The following is a 13,871-nucleotide window of genomic DNA, read 5'->3' as shown; positions in this document are numbered from 1 at the left end:
TTTAGAACATAATAGCCAATGTATTTATTTGTATGGCTAATTTTGGGAGTCATCCATGTGATGTTCATCTTGTCCCAAGCTCAGTGGTTTAAAATTGACTTGTTTACTGAGAAGTATCAATATTACCAGTACCAATGAGTACCAATATTTCGCATCTGTACAGTAAATACAAATCTTTCAGTAGTTAATGTTGACTGACAGGTTCACATGGTGTTTGGTCGGCGGTTCTCTGCTGCTTCAGGAAGTGAACCATCTCACTCCTCTCATACTCTTCGGCGATGACAAAGAACCAAACCAGGAAGTGGAGAGTGTAAAGAGGAGCCGTGAACAGACACAGGGGCCGTGTGCGCGCCATTGTTTATCAGCAGGTGTATAATTTTGATAAACACGCGTGTCTCTGTGCTGCTGGTGGGGCCGGCTGAGGCTGAGACCAGCAGAGCCCGAGTCCGGCCTGTGTGGTCCCGGATGAGACGCGCTCCTCTCATGACGGTGACGTTTCTGCTGCTGCTCCATTGGCCGCCGAGACAGGTTTTTTTTTTTGTTAATCCATAGCTGCTGGACCCGTTTCAGGTCGGAGGGATTATGTGGTCCGTTTAATTTGTTTCGTCAAGCCCGCGGAAACTAGACTCGGTCTGTTGGTGACATAAAACGAGACAAACAAAAGAAGGAGATTTAACTAACGTTAGCCCCGGTCTGTTCCTCTCCGTGTGTGTTTTAATGACGGTTTGAACCACATAATGATTCACGTCATAAAAACGCTTTAGTTGGAGTTGTGATTTGTAAAGTAAAAAAAAAAAAAAAAAACTACATGCCGGAAGTACATGCTGTCATCTTCGCGTGCAGCCTCAGGTCGTAACCGGGTCTCGAGCCTCCTTCTCCTGGACACTAAACTGTGGGAGTGGGACCCTCGGCTGACCCGCGGTTCAATCTGCGCGTCGTGTTTTTTTTCTTGCATGTTAACCACAGAATGAAGCAGCTCGTGCGGCTTGTCGGCGGCACGCGCTGTCTCCGCTTTCCTTTCACGCGCCCCGGAGGCAGCAGCAGCAGCAGCAGGTAGCCCCGGACGGACAGGTGTGTCCGGTCCTTCCTTCAGCAGCACCACAGCATGCGGTCTGATGTGGAGTACAGCCCCGTGGGAGAGGGGCTGGGGATGCGGGACTACTGGCTGTACGTGTGGCTGCGGAGGGCAGCGGTGATAGCGGCTCATGTCACCGGACTAGGCCTGACCCTCATCATCTCCCTGCTGTCCAGACCCGGAACCAGTGAGTGGAGGATGTGTTTGGATCTGGGACTACTAGTGTTTGTAGCATCAGACAAAAATGACTTGACATAGTTAGAATACCTTTATTGTCATCAGATTGGGTCTATACAAAATTAACAGTAGCCTACACAAAAAACGTTCAACGCACACGTAGTGCAAGCAAAACAAAGTATTATAGATTTTTGCTCAGTATGAGCCATTTACGTTCTGTGTAACAATAGTACTCAGTGTCAAACACTATGTCACGGAGTAAACAATCTGGTTTCTTGTCTAATCTATTGCCTTACCTAAAATCAATGTGTTGTCTTCTATAATAAACACACTCCACTGGATTGATATTTTGTGCCTCAAGGGCCATTTAATAAAGCAGTGCTGCCTTGAAACATGTTTCCATTATCATTGAATTAACTCTAGACCAGTCCATCCAGTTCGCCCATGAGCCAGTTAAACTTTGCTGTTAGATTCTGAGCATTAGATCATTTTATAATAACTTCAGTGATCACTTTGTAAGCAGGTAATAGAAAAAGAAACTCCAACCACTACTGCTTACAGTTTCTCTGAGCACTCAAAGCGTTTTTTCTCATTTTTCCAGGTCTGTTTTCCTGGCATCCGGTGTGCATGTCTGTCGCAGTAAGTTTACAGTCCACACAACTAATTCTGATTTATTTGTTATCATTTTGAAAGTCTTTTTAAGGTCACGGTCTTAAGAGAATTGCATGTGTTGTGACAGTGATGTGTGAAGCTAATTAGATTTAGATAAGAAAGTGAGTGTGACATCTGGTCCTTTGTTTATGTGTAAATCTAAACTAATAAAAGCAGTAAATGATTAATCAGTTAAACGAGAACTGAACATACCTTTACCTACACACTGTTTGCTCTTTGTGCCCAGCCTCTTTCCACTGTGAATTATAGATGGGGCGGGTTGGGAGGAGGCAGCAATAACGCAAATGACTGTGTGGCGTCAGATATTGTGTTACCAACCGACCTGAAGTGTGTGTTCATGGTGATGCAGGAACGTATCACCCAGTACAACAGTGTGATAACTGCTGTGTTTTAGTAGCACCTAGAAACAGTGGAGGAAGTGTCAGGGTTGGGGTCTTTTTTTAAAATAATAAATAATAATTGAGTTCAATTTTATGTCAAGTTTTGGATGCAACAAAGTACAACATGACAAAAGATGTGAACAAACATGTAAACACACCTTAAGGTTTGACAAAGGAAACAAACACACTGTTGTTATTACTCTACTGATCACGTTTCCTGTACGAGAGATTATTATCGACAGTTTGACCTCTAAATAAAGTGGTTAATACCACTATTATAGGAACATGTCTCATTGCTTGTGTGTCTTGTCTTGTCAGACTTAATTTAAACAATGTCATTATCATTTTTTAGTCAATACAGTGTTTTCATAACCAACAGAAATGATGCAAATTACAAAAACCAGAGCCGAGTTGAATTTTGGAATTATAAATAAACAAATTATTTTTTTTAATACTAACAACTGTATAAACTACAGTGGTTTACAAGCTGTAATAGACAGGAGATATTCTTTTCTGATTGTTTTGACTTGATTAACTCACATGGTGTGTGTGTGTTTCGTCTCTATCTCTGCAGTATTGTCTGTGTATGACTGAGGGCATCCTGCTCTTCTCTGCTGAGGGCTCCCCATTCTGCTTCAAATCCCGCAAAGGTAAAGTCCGTCTCCACTGGTTCTGTCAAGCTCTGGTCCTCATCGCCGCGGCCACTGGACTGGGCTTCATGGTGGCCAGCAAGAACGTCTCGGAGCTCCCCCACCTGGTCAGCTGGCACAGTGTACTGGGCGTTTGCACTCTGGCCACCACTGTCCTCCAAGCTGCCTGTGGCATCTGCATGATCTTCCCCAAGCTGCTGCGCCTCTCCTCCTCCCTGGCCAAACTGAAGCTGTACCACGCGACCTGCGGCCTGGTGGTGTATCTGCTGGCCACGGCCACCGTGGTGCTGGCCATGTTCTCAGACTGGTTCCAGGCCTCGGTCAAAGGCCTGGCCTGGTGGGCTTTCCTCCTGCTGCCCTTCTTCCCTGCCCTGGTGGTGATGAACCAGATCACTAATTCCTACCTGCCCCGCAAGAAACTCACCAGCTAGGAGTCACGCAGACAGGCGCCATGTTGGACACTGTGGAGGAAGTGAGAGTCCTGAGCTAAACCCAAAGGCTTCACACACTGTTAGTCCCATAGCAGAAGGTTTCTGGGGGTTTTTCTAACACTCTGGTCATTTGTTCTCACCAGTGATCGATATATCTAAATGAACAATTTGTCTTCTCTCAGACAAATGAAGTCACAGAGGCCGCTACAGTTTGTTGTGTCTACTGCAGAAAACACAACCTCTGGGCAGAGGTCATTTGGGATGCACAAACTTAAAATAACAAAACAGCATTATGGTCAAGTGCAAATTCAGTTCCAAAATGTCATGTATTGTCAGCACCACTGTTGTGCTACAAAGGCCCAGCTCTAGTGTCCCCTGAAGACCTGAACCGTGAACCCTCACAGACCTCACATCTGGCACAGTGTGAGAAGCTACATACATAAGATATGTTGCAATATGTTGTGGATTTTGGACATTTGAGTTTAGATTCTTTATTCCTCCCATTCACTTCCTGCTCTTAAACAAAACAATGTTTGTTTTTGTTATAACAATAATTTATCATATGATCATAGGACAGGTAACTACACACTGAACCACATAGCTCATACTGTCACACACTGTCTTTTTTTCTTGTAACACTAACAGTTGCATTTGCTCCTTTCATGCTGCTCTGACAAATTTTCCGTCTTATGTTTTCTTCAATTGTTCACCTCTGGGAGACCATGTTTAATGTCACAACAATATGAACTTCTGTGAGGCGGTGATGGTTTGACAGGGGGATACGACACTTTCAGGGAGTGACTGAACACACTTCAGAGTCTGTGAAGAGGGGACAACAGGACTTGGTCTGTCCTGCAGATGTAATTGATTGGGCTTGTTTTGTATCAAGACCAAACAAAAAAATGCAATGAAAATAATCGCAATTCCAACTGAACTGTTTTGCATATTGCTCAGCTCTGGGAGTTATTAACCTGAGGGTTTGGATCTGTTACCTCCACAACTCCTGACATGCAGCTTATAAACACTTGGGCATCCTCAAGCTCTGACTCCTGCTGGAATAAGAAAGACAACACAGCACAGCATGTGGGCTGCTGTTCCAGATGTTGATCCCAGGACACAATAGAGAACAGTTTTCCTGACAATGCGGCTACACAGCTGGAGCTGGCTGCGGTCTCTCAACCAACACAAGATCATTTGCACTGCGTTCTTCTGTACGTAGACTAGATTTCTGAAGAGACACAAAGCTCTGGATGATTCTACACCAGCCTGTGAATCTTATTTATTTATTCATTGATGATATGTTTGAGTTAATTCTGTTTTTTGGCTGCTTCCTGGTGCTATATCAATCAATAATCTTTTATGTAACACTGAATCCAGTGACGTCTGATCTAATGTGAAAGCAGTCGCCAGCAGCAACAAAACCAGTCAAGAGTGATCCGTTCAGCTGCAGCTTCTTTCAGCTCTTTTGCTTTATGACGCCTCCAACTAGTAGTCTGTCAGCGTTAGCACCATCTAGCAGCGCAAGAGACAGATGTTTTCCTCAGGAGAAGAAACCAAGAACGAGAAGACTGAATGTCAGCTGGACATGAACACAACACTGGTGTCGGCTCTGTGTGTGTCTGCTGGATGGATGAGTCACTATGATAAGGCATCTGTTTGCCAGCATGTTAGCAACAACCATGTCATTGGCTGATAAAGTCAGTGTGGAATGTAAATGAAATTTTTCAGCTTGTCATTATAGGAAACAGTGATTTTATCCATTTCAAATTAAATCTCCAATGCAATAAAGTGAAGAGGTCTGAAAACTTTGTGATGTAGCTGTATGTGGAAAACATCCTCCGGCTCATTAGCTTATAGTATTTCATGTCGCCATGGATACATGATCCTGTCTATCTTTTAAGTGGCTGTGATGCCTCCTTTCACAAAAGCCAAAGAGAAAACACCGGACACAATGGATTTGATTTGATTCTGTCATTTAATGCTCCTGGACAAAAGGAGCATAATGAGACTGGACAGAGTGGACGCTGACACATCATCACAGTATATGTAGAATGTTTATGCCACAGAGGAACTAAGGTTATCCAACACACACAGAAATCCAGTGGAGATGAAACAGTCACTACAGCTTGTACGGATACAGTAGCAGAGAATAACCCAGTAAAACTTTATTTCATTAGAGCTGCGGACAGAGCGATAGCTCATCCAACACTTCTGTACCACTCAGTCTCTCTCACATACAAACACAAGCAAACTGACTGTGGCCCTGTCTCTAAAGGCTAATATCAACAACACATCCCTGTTTATTTGCATTTAAAGCGGGAAGTGAAACCTGACAACATGTGGTCACTGGAGACGCATTTAAAGCAGTAAAACACACCAGTGTGTCTTACTTTGAACACCATGAACACAACACACACACTGGAATTTATTTACATTCAGCCATACACTCAAGAGCAATAAATATGCATTCATTTACACAAACAAGCAGGACAACAACTTGGTCTTCATCAGAATGAACAGAGTTTGCTCAATTGTGGGTGAAAGTCAACTCAAAGTGAGTAAGATGAGACTGCTAATGGACAATGTCCGGGGGGGGGGGGGTTGCGACTAAAGACGGACGAGGCGTCAGTGTATCTGTTTAACTGTTGTGTGGTTGACACTCCTGCTCTTTGGGGACGACCTTCATAAGGCAGCTGGGTCTCTGTGACACACACACCTCATCACATTCACCTAAAACAGCTATAGACTTTGGTGGCAAATCATGAACACACAACTCTCCTTGGCCTGACCAAAAATCCATAAAACGGATCCTCCAGGCTTAAGATTGAGGGCCCTCTGGTTTGTCCTCACAAATGAAGGTGACTGAGTTGTTCAGAAGGTCGTACATGTTGACCTCCACCACCTCTGCTGATGAGCCGCCCTCTCTTCCGCCTGCCAGAGTCACGAAAATCTGCTGGGCAGCTCCCAGCTGAGCCTGCTCCTCCGAGCTGACCGGCTCCGCCCCCTCGTCGCCTGTCGCATCTGCTGAAATCACCTGAATGGACAGAGAGGTTGTGTGATAAATAGGTAACACCAGACTACTCTCTGACATCATTATTTGGGGTTGTGGCTATATATATATACACACACACACACATTCATTCATTCATTTTCTATACCGCTTATCTTGCACTAGGGTCACGGGTAAGATGGAGCCTACTGTATCTCAGCTGACTTTGGGCGAGAGGCGGGGTACACCCTGGATAGGTCGCCAGTCTATCGCAGAGCTAACATATATATAGACAGATTAACACCTATGGGCAATTTAGAGTCGCCAATTAACCTAACCTGCATGTCTTTGGTCTGTGGGAGGAAGCCGGAGTACCCAGAGAGATTCCACGCATGCAGGGGGAGAACATGCAAACTCCACACAGAAGGGCCCTGGCCGGCCGGCAGGTTCGAACCCAGATATATATATATGTGTGTGTGTGTGTGTGTGTGTGTGTGTGTGTGTATATATAATAATAATAATAATAATAATAATAATAATAAATACAAATATATATATATATAATATAATGCTTATCATTGCTCCTGCTCTTGTTGCAGTTGCACAGTAAAACACTGCAATAAAACTAGACTTTGTTTGTATAATAATTATACTAAATAATTTAAAATGTACTGTACTCTCACATTGACAGTCTGAAGATTTCACTTTCATTGTGCAGCTAAAGATAGCTAAGATAAACATCTGTTCTTCCAGTTGTGGTGAATAGTTTTTTTTTCCAGATGTGACGGCGGAGGCTACAAGCTTGTTGGAAGTAAGAAGTTCTTACCGATTGGGAGGTGGAGGCCTGCTCCTGTCCAGGCTCCTGCTCCACCTGTGCCTCCATGTGGCAGGAGAGCAGGTGCTCCTGCAGCTCCAGCTGGCTGGCGCCGACCAGGGGGCAGAGGGGGCAGCTGAACGCCTCGCTGCTCTGGTCCGTGTGCTGGCTGCTGACGTGCTCCTGGAGCTCCTCCTCTCCGGCCAACATGGCTGGGCAGCACGGACACTGCACCCCTGTCGCTACTGAGCCTGGAGGACAAACACAAACACACCACACACACACAGGTTCAGGAAAACCTCAGCTTTTGCTGCACTGCCCTCCTCACATTTACACCTAATTTATAGTGTGTATTGATGCGTGAAGATGGTTTCAGGAGCACGTGACTATAACTGGATATCTATTAAGGTTGTGTCTGAAATCACTCACTAATTCACTACTCTCTCCTCACTATATAGTGAGCTCACTGGTAAAATGAAAAAACACTTTTGGACACTACTCCGCCTCACAGTTTATTACATCGCATAATTAAAACGTTGCAGATCAATGCCGACCGCGATCATAACTACGATCTGTAACCGCAATGCATTATGGTATTTATTACTCGCTAAGTGACCATCAGTTGTACACTACTTTTCACACTGCATTGTGGGAAACTATGAGTCTACTATATAGGGAATATTAATATCACTATATATATATATATATATATTGATACTCACATTCAGACAGCACTACAAAATGGCAAAGTCACTATATAGTACATTTCGGACACAGCATGTCAATGTTATACCTATTCTATTCTATTCTATTCTATTCTAGAATGTGAGTGAAAGAGTCCAGAGTGTTATCCAATAATATCACAATGTGAGCTTTTGTTAAACCTGCTGTCCTCACCTTGGTGCTCAGAGGCTTGGTGTTTTGCCACACTGGCGGCGCTCGGGAAGAACTTGAAGCAAATCTCACACTGGACCAGGGCCTTGAGCTGCCGGGTGTGGCTTGCAAACACATCGGGGTGGTTGGTCCTGTTGTGGTACCACAGGCCTGACAGTTGCTATAGCAACAGAGGGGGGCACACACAGATCAAACATTGCACGTCATGATTTTCTTTTAATATCCTGCAGGAACACATTTCATGACGCTCTTCATTAAGTGATGCCCTAATCGATCGGCCTTCGGTCATGATCAGCCAATGTACTTAAAAAACACGTGATTGGTAGATGATGGACATTAATGCTCCTAGTTACTGATCAGCTGTGGTTAACTGTGGCTGACAGGAAGAGCTGTGCTGTGATGTGTAACATGCATGTGAAAGACACCAAATAAAACTACATGTTGGTCATGTGGAGACTGATGTAACGACGTCATCTGCAACACCAGATGCTAAAGTAAAATACCTACAGTCTGAATGAAGTAGCATGTTGCTTTTTATTTATTAGACTCTTGTGTAATTGGGTTGTCCTTACTGAAGGATACTTGTTGTTTTGCTCCCCGGCTTCTGGATGTGCTCAGCTGAACACAGTAAAAGCCTGTTGTTAACTGTTATTGGTCAGTTGACCAGTTTTTACACTGCCACCTGTTGGAGGCTTGAGTTCACTACAGAGCTAAACAGATCAACCACTGTCCCTCATCAAATACACAATCCAACTACAAAATTCTCTCATGGACAAGTTGTGACCTGCACATTCACCACGCTATGAGATAATAATGTAACATTACAAGACAGAGTTGTTTTGGAGGCAAATGCGCAGCCGCAACTACATTAAATTTCAAAAGCGCAAGTAGTTACGAGTATTTGCTTCAGGTGTCGTAATGTTACATAATTATAAATGATTATTTCATAGCGTGGTGAATGTGCAGGTCACAACGTTTTGGAGTTGTTGGACTGTGTATTTGATGAGTTCTGAGTGACAGGAAACCATGTATCGTTACGTCAATTGTGTTCGCTCAGCCAGCTCACGTCTCTGTCCCGCAGATCTCAAAAAAACATGCACCGACAATCAAAGGTAATAAACCTATTCTTATGAATATAGGAATTATGGCAATGGGCGAATTTCCTAAAATGTCTAACTATCCCTTTAACACCAAAAATGATCGGTATCTGGTATTGACAGAAGACAAACATTATCAAAATCCTTGACTTCATTCACCAAACTGCGTCTGGACCTCAAACCTGTGGCACCACACGAGCTCGTCCTACCTGGTACGACTTGTTGCAGAGGTCGCAGCTGAAGGGCTTGGCTCCGGTGTGTGTGCCTTTGTGTTTGTCCAGTAGGGCTGCACTGGTGAAGACTTTGTCGCAGACGGGACACTTGTGGAACTCCTTCGGGTGGAACTCTTGGATGTGTTGCTGATGCTCGTCCAGGGAGGAGAAGCTGAGACAGCACTTCTGACAGTCGTGAGGCTCCGAGAGATCTGACAAAAGATGAGAGGAAAAAAACAGCTCGGTCTCACATCATATCCATTTTTATAATTTCACTATATCTCTACTTATCCTACATGTATGTGTGTGTCTTCTTACTGTGGAAGGTTTGCAGGTGGACTGTCAGCCCACTGGCCTGGCTGTAGCCTTTGCCACACTCCCGACACACGTACGGACGATCGCCGGTGTGTGTTCGCACGTGCCGCGTCAGCTCGATGGACTGGGCAAAGACGGCTTTACAGTACTGACACACATACATCTTCCCTAAACACAGCAAAAAAAAAAAAAGTGTGAACGTGTGCTTAAGAAAAGTGTGGTTTAAATTAGAAACTATCAAGCCTGTGTGTCAGATGTGTGTGTGTGTCTCACCCTCTGAGTGTTTCTTCTTGGTGTGGTATGCGAGTGCAGCAGCCACGCTGAAGCTCATGTCGCAGTGTTTGCATTGGTACGGTTTCTCTCCCGTGTGCAGCCGCATGTGATTCTTCAGAGACGAGTTGGCGCCGAACTTTGCGCCACATTCGTCGCAAGCAAATGGCTTTTCTTCAAAGTGCTCCGTCCGTTTGTGGTAAATCATTCCTGCAACATGACGAGAAACACAAACACGGCTCAGACACCACTGACAAGAACATCTGTGTGTGTAGAACTTTAAGAGCTGAGTTTACAGTGTGAAGATGTTGGTCTCCCTTTATCTATTTACCTGATGGATGGGCGAAGGTCCGTCCACAGAGTTCACAGGCCACCTTCTTCTTGGCGCGGGAGCTGCTGCGGTGAGCTTCAGCCTGATGGCGCTGCAGGGCCCGCTGGTTGGGGAGCTTCTTGGGACACTGCGGGCACTTCTGCTGACACTCCTGCGACATAGGGCAGCGCTTCACGTGGGCCAGCATGCGACACTTGTAGGCGAAACCCTTCTTACACCAGCGACAGGAGTAAGGCCTGGTTGAGGAGGAAGGGTCTTTGGAAGCCTTTGTATCTCTGTCTTCATCTTCAGTCTCTTCTTTACCGTTTTCCTCCTCCTCTCTCTCCTCGTCCTCCTCCTCCTCTTCATTTTCTCCGCTTCTGGTGCCGTTCTGTTCCTCCGAGTCGACTGTAAAAGATAGTAAAAAATCAAACAACTGCTTTTAACAAATATGTTTCACCACTTTGTAAACTCTCTTTCCTGTACCTTGGTCTTTGTTTGGCTCCTGTTTGCTCTTCTCCACCTCCTCCAGCAGAGAGACCAGTGATGAGGGGAAGGAAGGAGTTTTCTCCTGGACGCTCCGGAGCAGCCTGACCAGCGCTCCCTCACTGAGATCTCCCTCCTTCACTCTGCTCATTAGTTTCTCCAGCGCTGCACTGGGATCTGCTTCCTCACAACACTGACACACGACCTGGCAAGAGGAAGCAAGTATGTTTATTTACCTGACCCACAAAGAGAGAAGAAGTTTCATATGAGATCTAGGCCATTATTTCTAATATTTTAGTTTAGTTATTTTTATGCGGGAATAACAGTGTTACTAAGGTCACTACTTTTTTCAGTAACGAATAATCAAAAAAGTTACAGTTTCCCCCGTTATAACGTTGTTACCGTTACTGACAATAAAATGCCGCGTTACTCGCCATTATTTGACTCAAGAAGTCCCATCACAAAATAATACATCCGTTAAAGTGTATGTTATATACACATTTTATTTTCAGTCCATCAACTAGTCAGGAAAAAGAGTATTCTGAGTGGGTTTGTTTGTTCCAGATAAATGGGAGGTTAAGTAATGCAATTAGTTACTTTTCTTGGTAATTAGTCACTTTTATAATGTAATATGTAATAATGTAAGTAGTAAGTAAGTTAGTAAGTAACTAATTTCATCAGTATGGGAAGAATCATATTCACCAGACTGCAGAAGTACTCAAATATTTTCAGTTGCTTCTATATTTTTCATTATTTTTATTCTCAAATCATGAAATTACAGTCCTCTCTGTTTGCTGTGAAACACTGGATGTCATAAAACTTCTACAAAGTTGTGTGATTTCTCACAGTCTGACAAACAAAACCCTCTGCAGAGGCTGAATTCTTTTTTAACCCACACAAAAGATCAAAGATTCTTCTTTTTTTGTCCATGGCAGATGCTAAATCCTGATTCATGCCTTGAAGTCTTTAAAGTTTTACAAATGGTTGAAAGAGCTGGGCAAGTACCGTATTGTAACTGAATCCAGAAAAAAATAGCAGTTTGAGCTTCCCTTCACTGGCTCTGTATCATGTTTACTCTTTCATTAATATTCATTAATATTTCTGTGAATTAGATTCAGTACTTACACTCTAATACGATCTAATAACTAATATCTTTTTTTTCCTTTTTTTTTTAAACTAAAGTCTAACAGTCTATCTTGGCGTAATATACATGATTTCTGTTCACAGCAATTAATGGACTTGAAATGACATTCCCTGCTTTTAACAACAAGTACAGGAATTAACTGTATAATTAGGAATGTGAAGAATAGAGACCATTTTCAGGGACATATTGTACAAATGTTAGTTGAAATTGGTTGTAAAAAAGAGAAAACTTTTGATTGGAAAACTAGGTTTAATATATTTTAAGATTTAAGGTGATTACCTGTCTCTCCTGCTCATCCAGGCTGCTCTGTGCTGCCTGGCTCAGCAGCTCCAGGACAGAGGACATGTCGGTGAGGAGCTCCACAAGCTGAGAGGAATGTTCCAGAAGAGCAGAGGCCGACTCACTGGACACTGTGTCCGCTGTACCGTTGTTTTCCTCCCCTGCACTCTCTGAGGATTTGGCTTCTTCGGGCCCTGTGCACACATATGAAAATATGGAGTCATAGAGGATAATACACTGTTATTGTGATGTTGTGATTCCTGTTCCACTTTGACACATGAGCAGCTGACACTGACCCGAGGCCTCAGAGAGCTCCTCCACACAGGCTTTTTTACATGGTGGTTCTTCTGTGACTTCCTCCTTTAGGTCGGCCTTTAGCTCTGTCTGGACTGAAGCACAGTTGTCCTTCTTGGGTGAGTCTAAAGGTTCAGGGTTCACACTCTGGGCTTTGTGGGTGCTGACTTCTGATCTCTGTGTTGAGATGACTGGGGCTCGGACTGGAGCTGAAATTGGGACTGGGGTTGGGGTTGGGGCTGGGACTGGGGTTGGGGTTGGGGCTGGGGCTGGGGCTGGGGTTGGGGCTGGGGTTGGGGCTGGGAGTGGGGGTGGGGGCTGCTGCTTCACAAGGCTGGTGAGAACGTTTTTAAAGCCTACTGCCACATCAAACATCTGCAGGTTGTCAGCGGCAGCAACGATGCGACTGACGTTGTGTTTGCCCATTGGCAGCTTGCCAGTGTACACCATGTCCAGCAGGCAGCCAAACTCCTGAGAGGAAACCACAGCCGTGTCGATGGAGATGGTGTCGGAGCCGTCCAGGAGAGATCTGACACACAAGAAGAGAATTTAATTTTGAACAAATTTTAACTTTTGCCACCCCCCATTCTACTCTGCCCATCATGGAAGTGTGTGCAGAGGTGTCACTACAACAATACACACAAAAATGGAGGAGCGTAGTTTCCAGTGATAATGTGAATATGATTTTAAATTAAAACTACTACAACTATTACTGCTGCCTCTCTATATATTGTTGTTTAAATCTTAATTTAGAGAAAAGGCTGCTGGAATATCAGAGGAATAGTTGCATGTTTTGTGAAAATGATTTTCATTCGATGAAACCATCATCAATGCCACATTTGTTCTTGTGTAAGAATGATAAACCTCACTTGCCCATGAGTATTCATATTATAATTTAGTTCCCATGCTCAACTTGAGGTTCTTCTCAGCCACTTTTTGATTGATCCAGAATGATATGAGACCTCAGACCCAGCCCATCAGCCATCTAACTTTAATCAATCGCTCTAGAATCATATTCTACACATCCCACACTCACATTACCTGAAGAGCATACTGGAGGCAGCCAGCACCAGTTTGTGTGCCTGGTGGGGGCTGTCTCCTACCAGGATGGTGCAGTCACAGAAGTGACCCTCCTTCCTCAGGGACCACAGCTGCTGCATCAGCTGGCTGCTGTAGTTCGGGAGCTCCAACATTTTGTCTGGCGGTCTTGAGGAGGCAGAATGATCTGCTCTTTCCCTCTATGGAAAGAATATAATACTATATTATACAATGTGGTGTCAAAATCAGATCAGTTTATCCATGTACAGCAGTGAAAAGCAGTCATAATACTGAGTGTACCATGTTGTAGAATGATGAACAAACAGCAGTATGAACTGGTTAAT

General features: G+C 44.1%; 2 protein-coding genes across 2 annotated transcripts; one reads left to right on the top strand and one right to left on the bottom strand.

Annotated features, from left to right (window-relative positions):
* Positions 1 to 543: 543 nt before the first annotated feature.
* On the top strand, positions 544 to 4,129 carry cyb561d1 (cytochrome b561 family, member D1). Its single transcript, XM_083971135.1, has 3 exons — positions 544 to 1,262; positions 1,854 to 1,891; positions 2,879 to 4,129. Exons 1-3 carry the CDS (start codon positions 1,106 to 1,108, stop codon positions 3,383 to 3,385), a joined length of 702 nt encoding a protein of 233 aa, XP_083827261.1. The 5' UTR covers positions 544 to 1,105; the 3' UTR covers positions 3,386 to 4,129.
* Positions 4,130 to 6,177: 2,048 nt separating this feature from the next.
* On the bottom strand, positions 6,178 to 13,845 carry zbtb40 (zinc finger and BTB domain containing 40). Its single transcript, XM_083971277.1, has 12 exons — positions 13,828 to 13,845; positions 13,531 to 13,727; positions 12,492 to 13,018; positions 12,196 to 12,389; positions 10,773 to 10,977; positions 10,308 to 10,694; positions 9,980 to 10,186; positions 9,710 to 9,874; positions 9,389 to 9,603; positions 8,086 to 8,242; positions 7,201 to 7,439; positions 6,178 to 6,419 (listed from the first exon to the last, which is right to left on the bottom strand). Exons 1-12 carry the CDS (start codon positions 13,828 to 13,830, stop codon positions 6,204 to 6,206), a joined length of 2,712 nt encoding a protein of 903 aa, XP_083827403.1. The 5' UTR covers positions 13,831 to 13,845; the 3' UTR covers positions 6,178 to 6,203.
* Between the last annotated feature and the right edge of the window lie 26 nt (positions 13,846 to 13,871).

Source organism: Trachurus trachurus (genome assembly GCF_905171665.1).
Source record: "Trachurus trachurus genome assembly, chromosome: 5".
Classification (NCBI taxonomy): domain Eukaryota; kingdom Metazoa; phylum Chordata; class Actinopteri; order Carangiformes; family Carangidae; genus Trachurus; species Trachurus trachurus.
This window is presented reverse-complemented; position numbering and strand designations above follow the sequence as displayed.

Excerpts from the sequence above, each read along its gene's own strand:
- zbtb40 (XM_083971277.1), bottom strand. Across the intron at positions 10,187-10,307 it reads GACCTTCGCCCATCCATCAG|GAATGATTTACCACAAACGG; the intron begins GTAAATAGATAA and ends GTCATGTTGCAG. Across the intron at positions 7,440-8,085 it reads CCAAGCCTCTGAGCACCAAG|GCTCAGTAGCGACAGGGGTG; the intron begins GTGAGGACAGCA and ends TTTGTCCTCCAG.
- cyb561d1 (XM_083971135.1), top strand. The coding sequence starts at position 1,106 with ATGCGGTCTGATGTGGAGTACAGCCCCGTGGGAGAGGGGCTGGGGATG. Across the intron at positions 1,263-1,853 it reads GCTGTCCAGACCCGGAACCA|GTCTGTTTTCCTGGCATCCG; the intron begins GTGAGTGGAGGA and ends TCATTTTTCCAG. Across the intron at positions 1,892-2,878 it reads CGGTGTGCATGTCTGTCGCA|TATTGTCTGTGTATGACTGA; the intron begins GTAAGTTTACAG and ends CTATCTCTGCAG.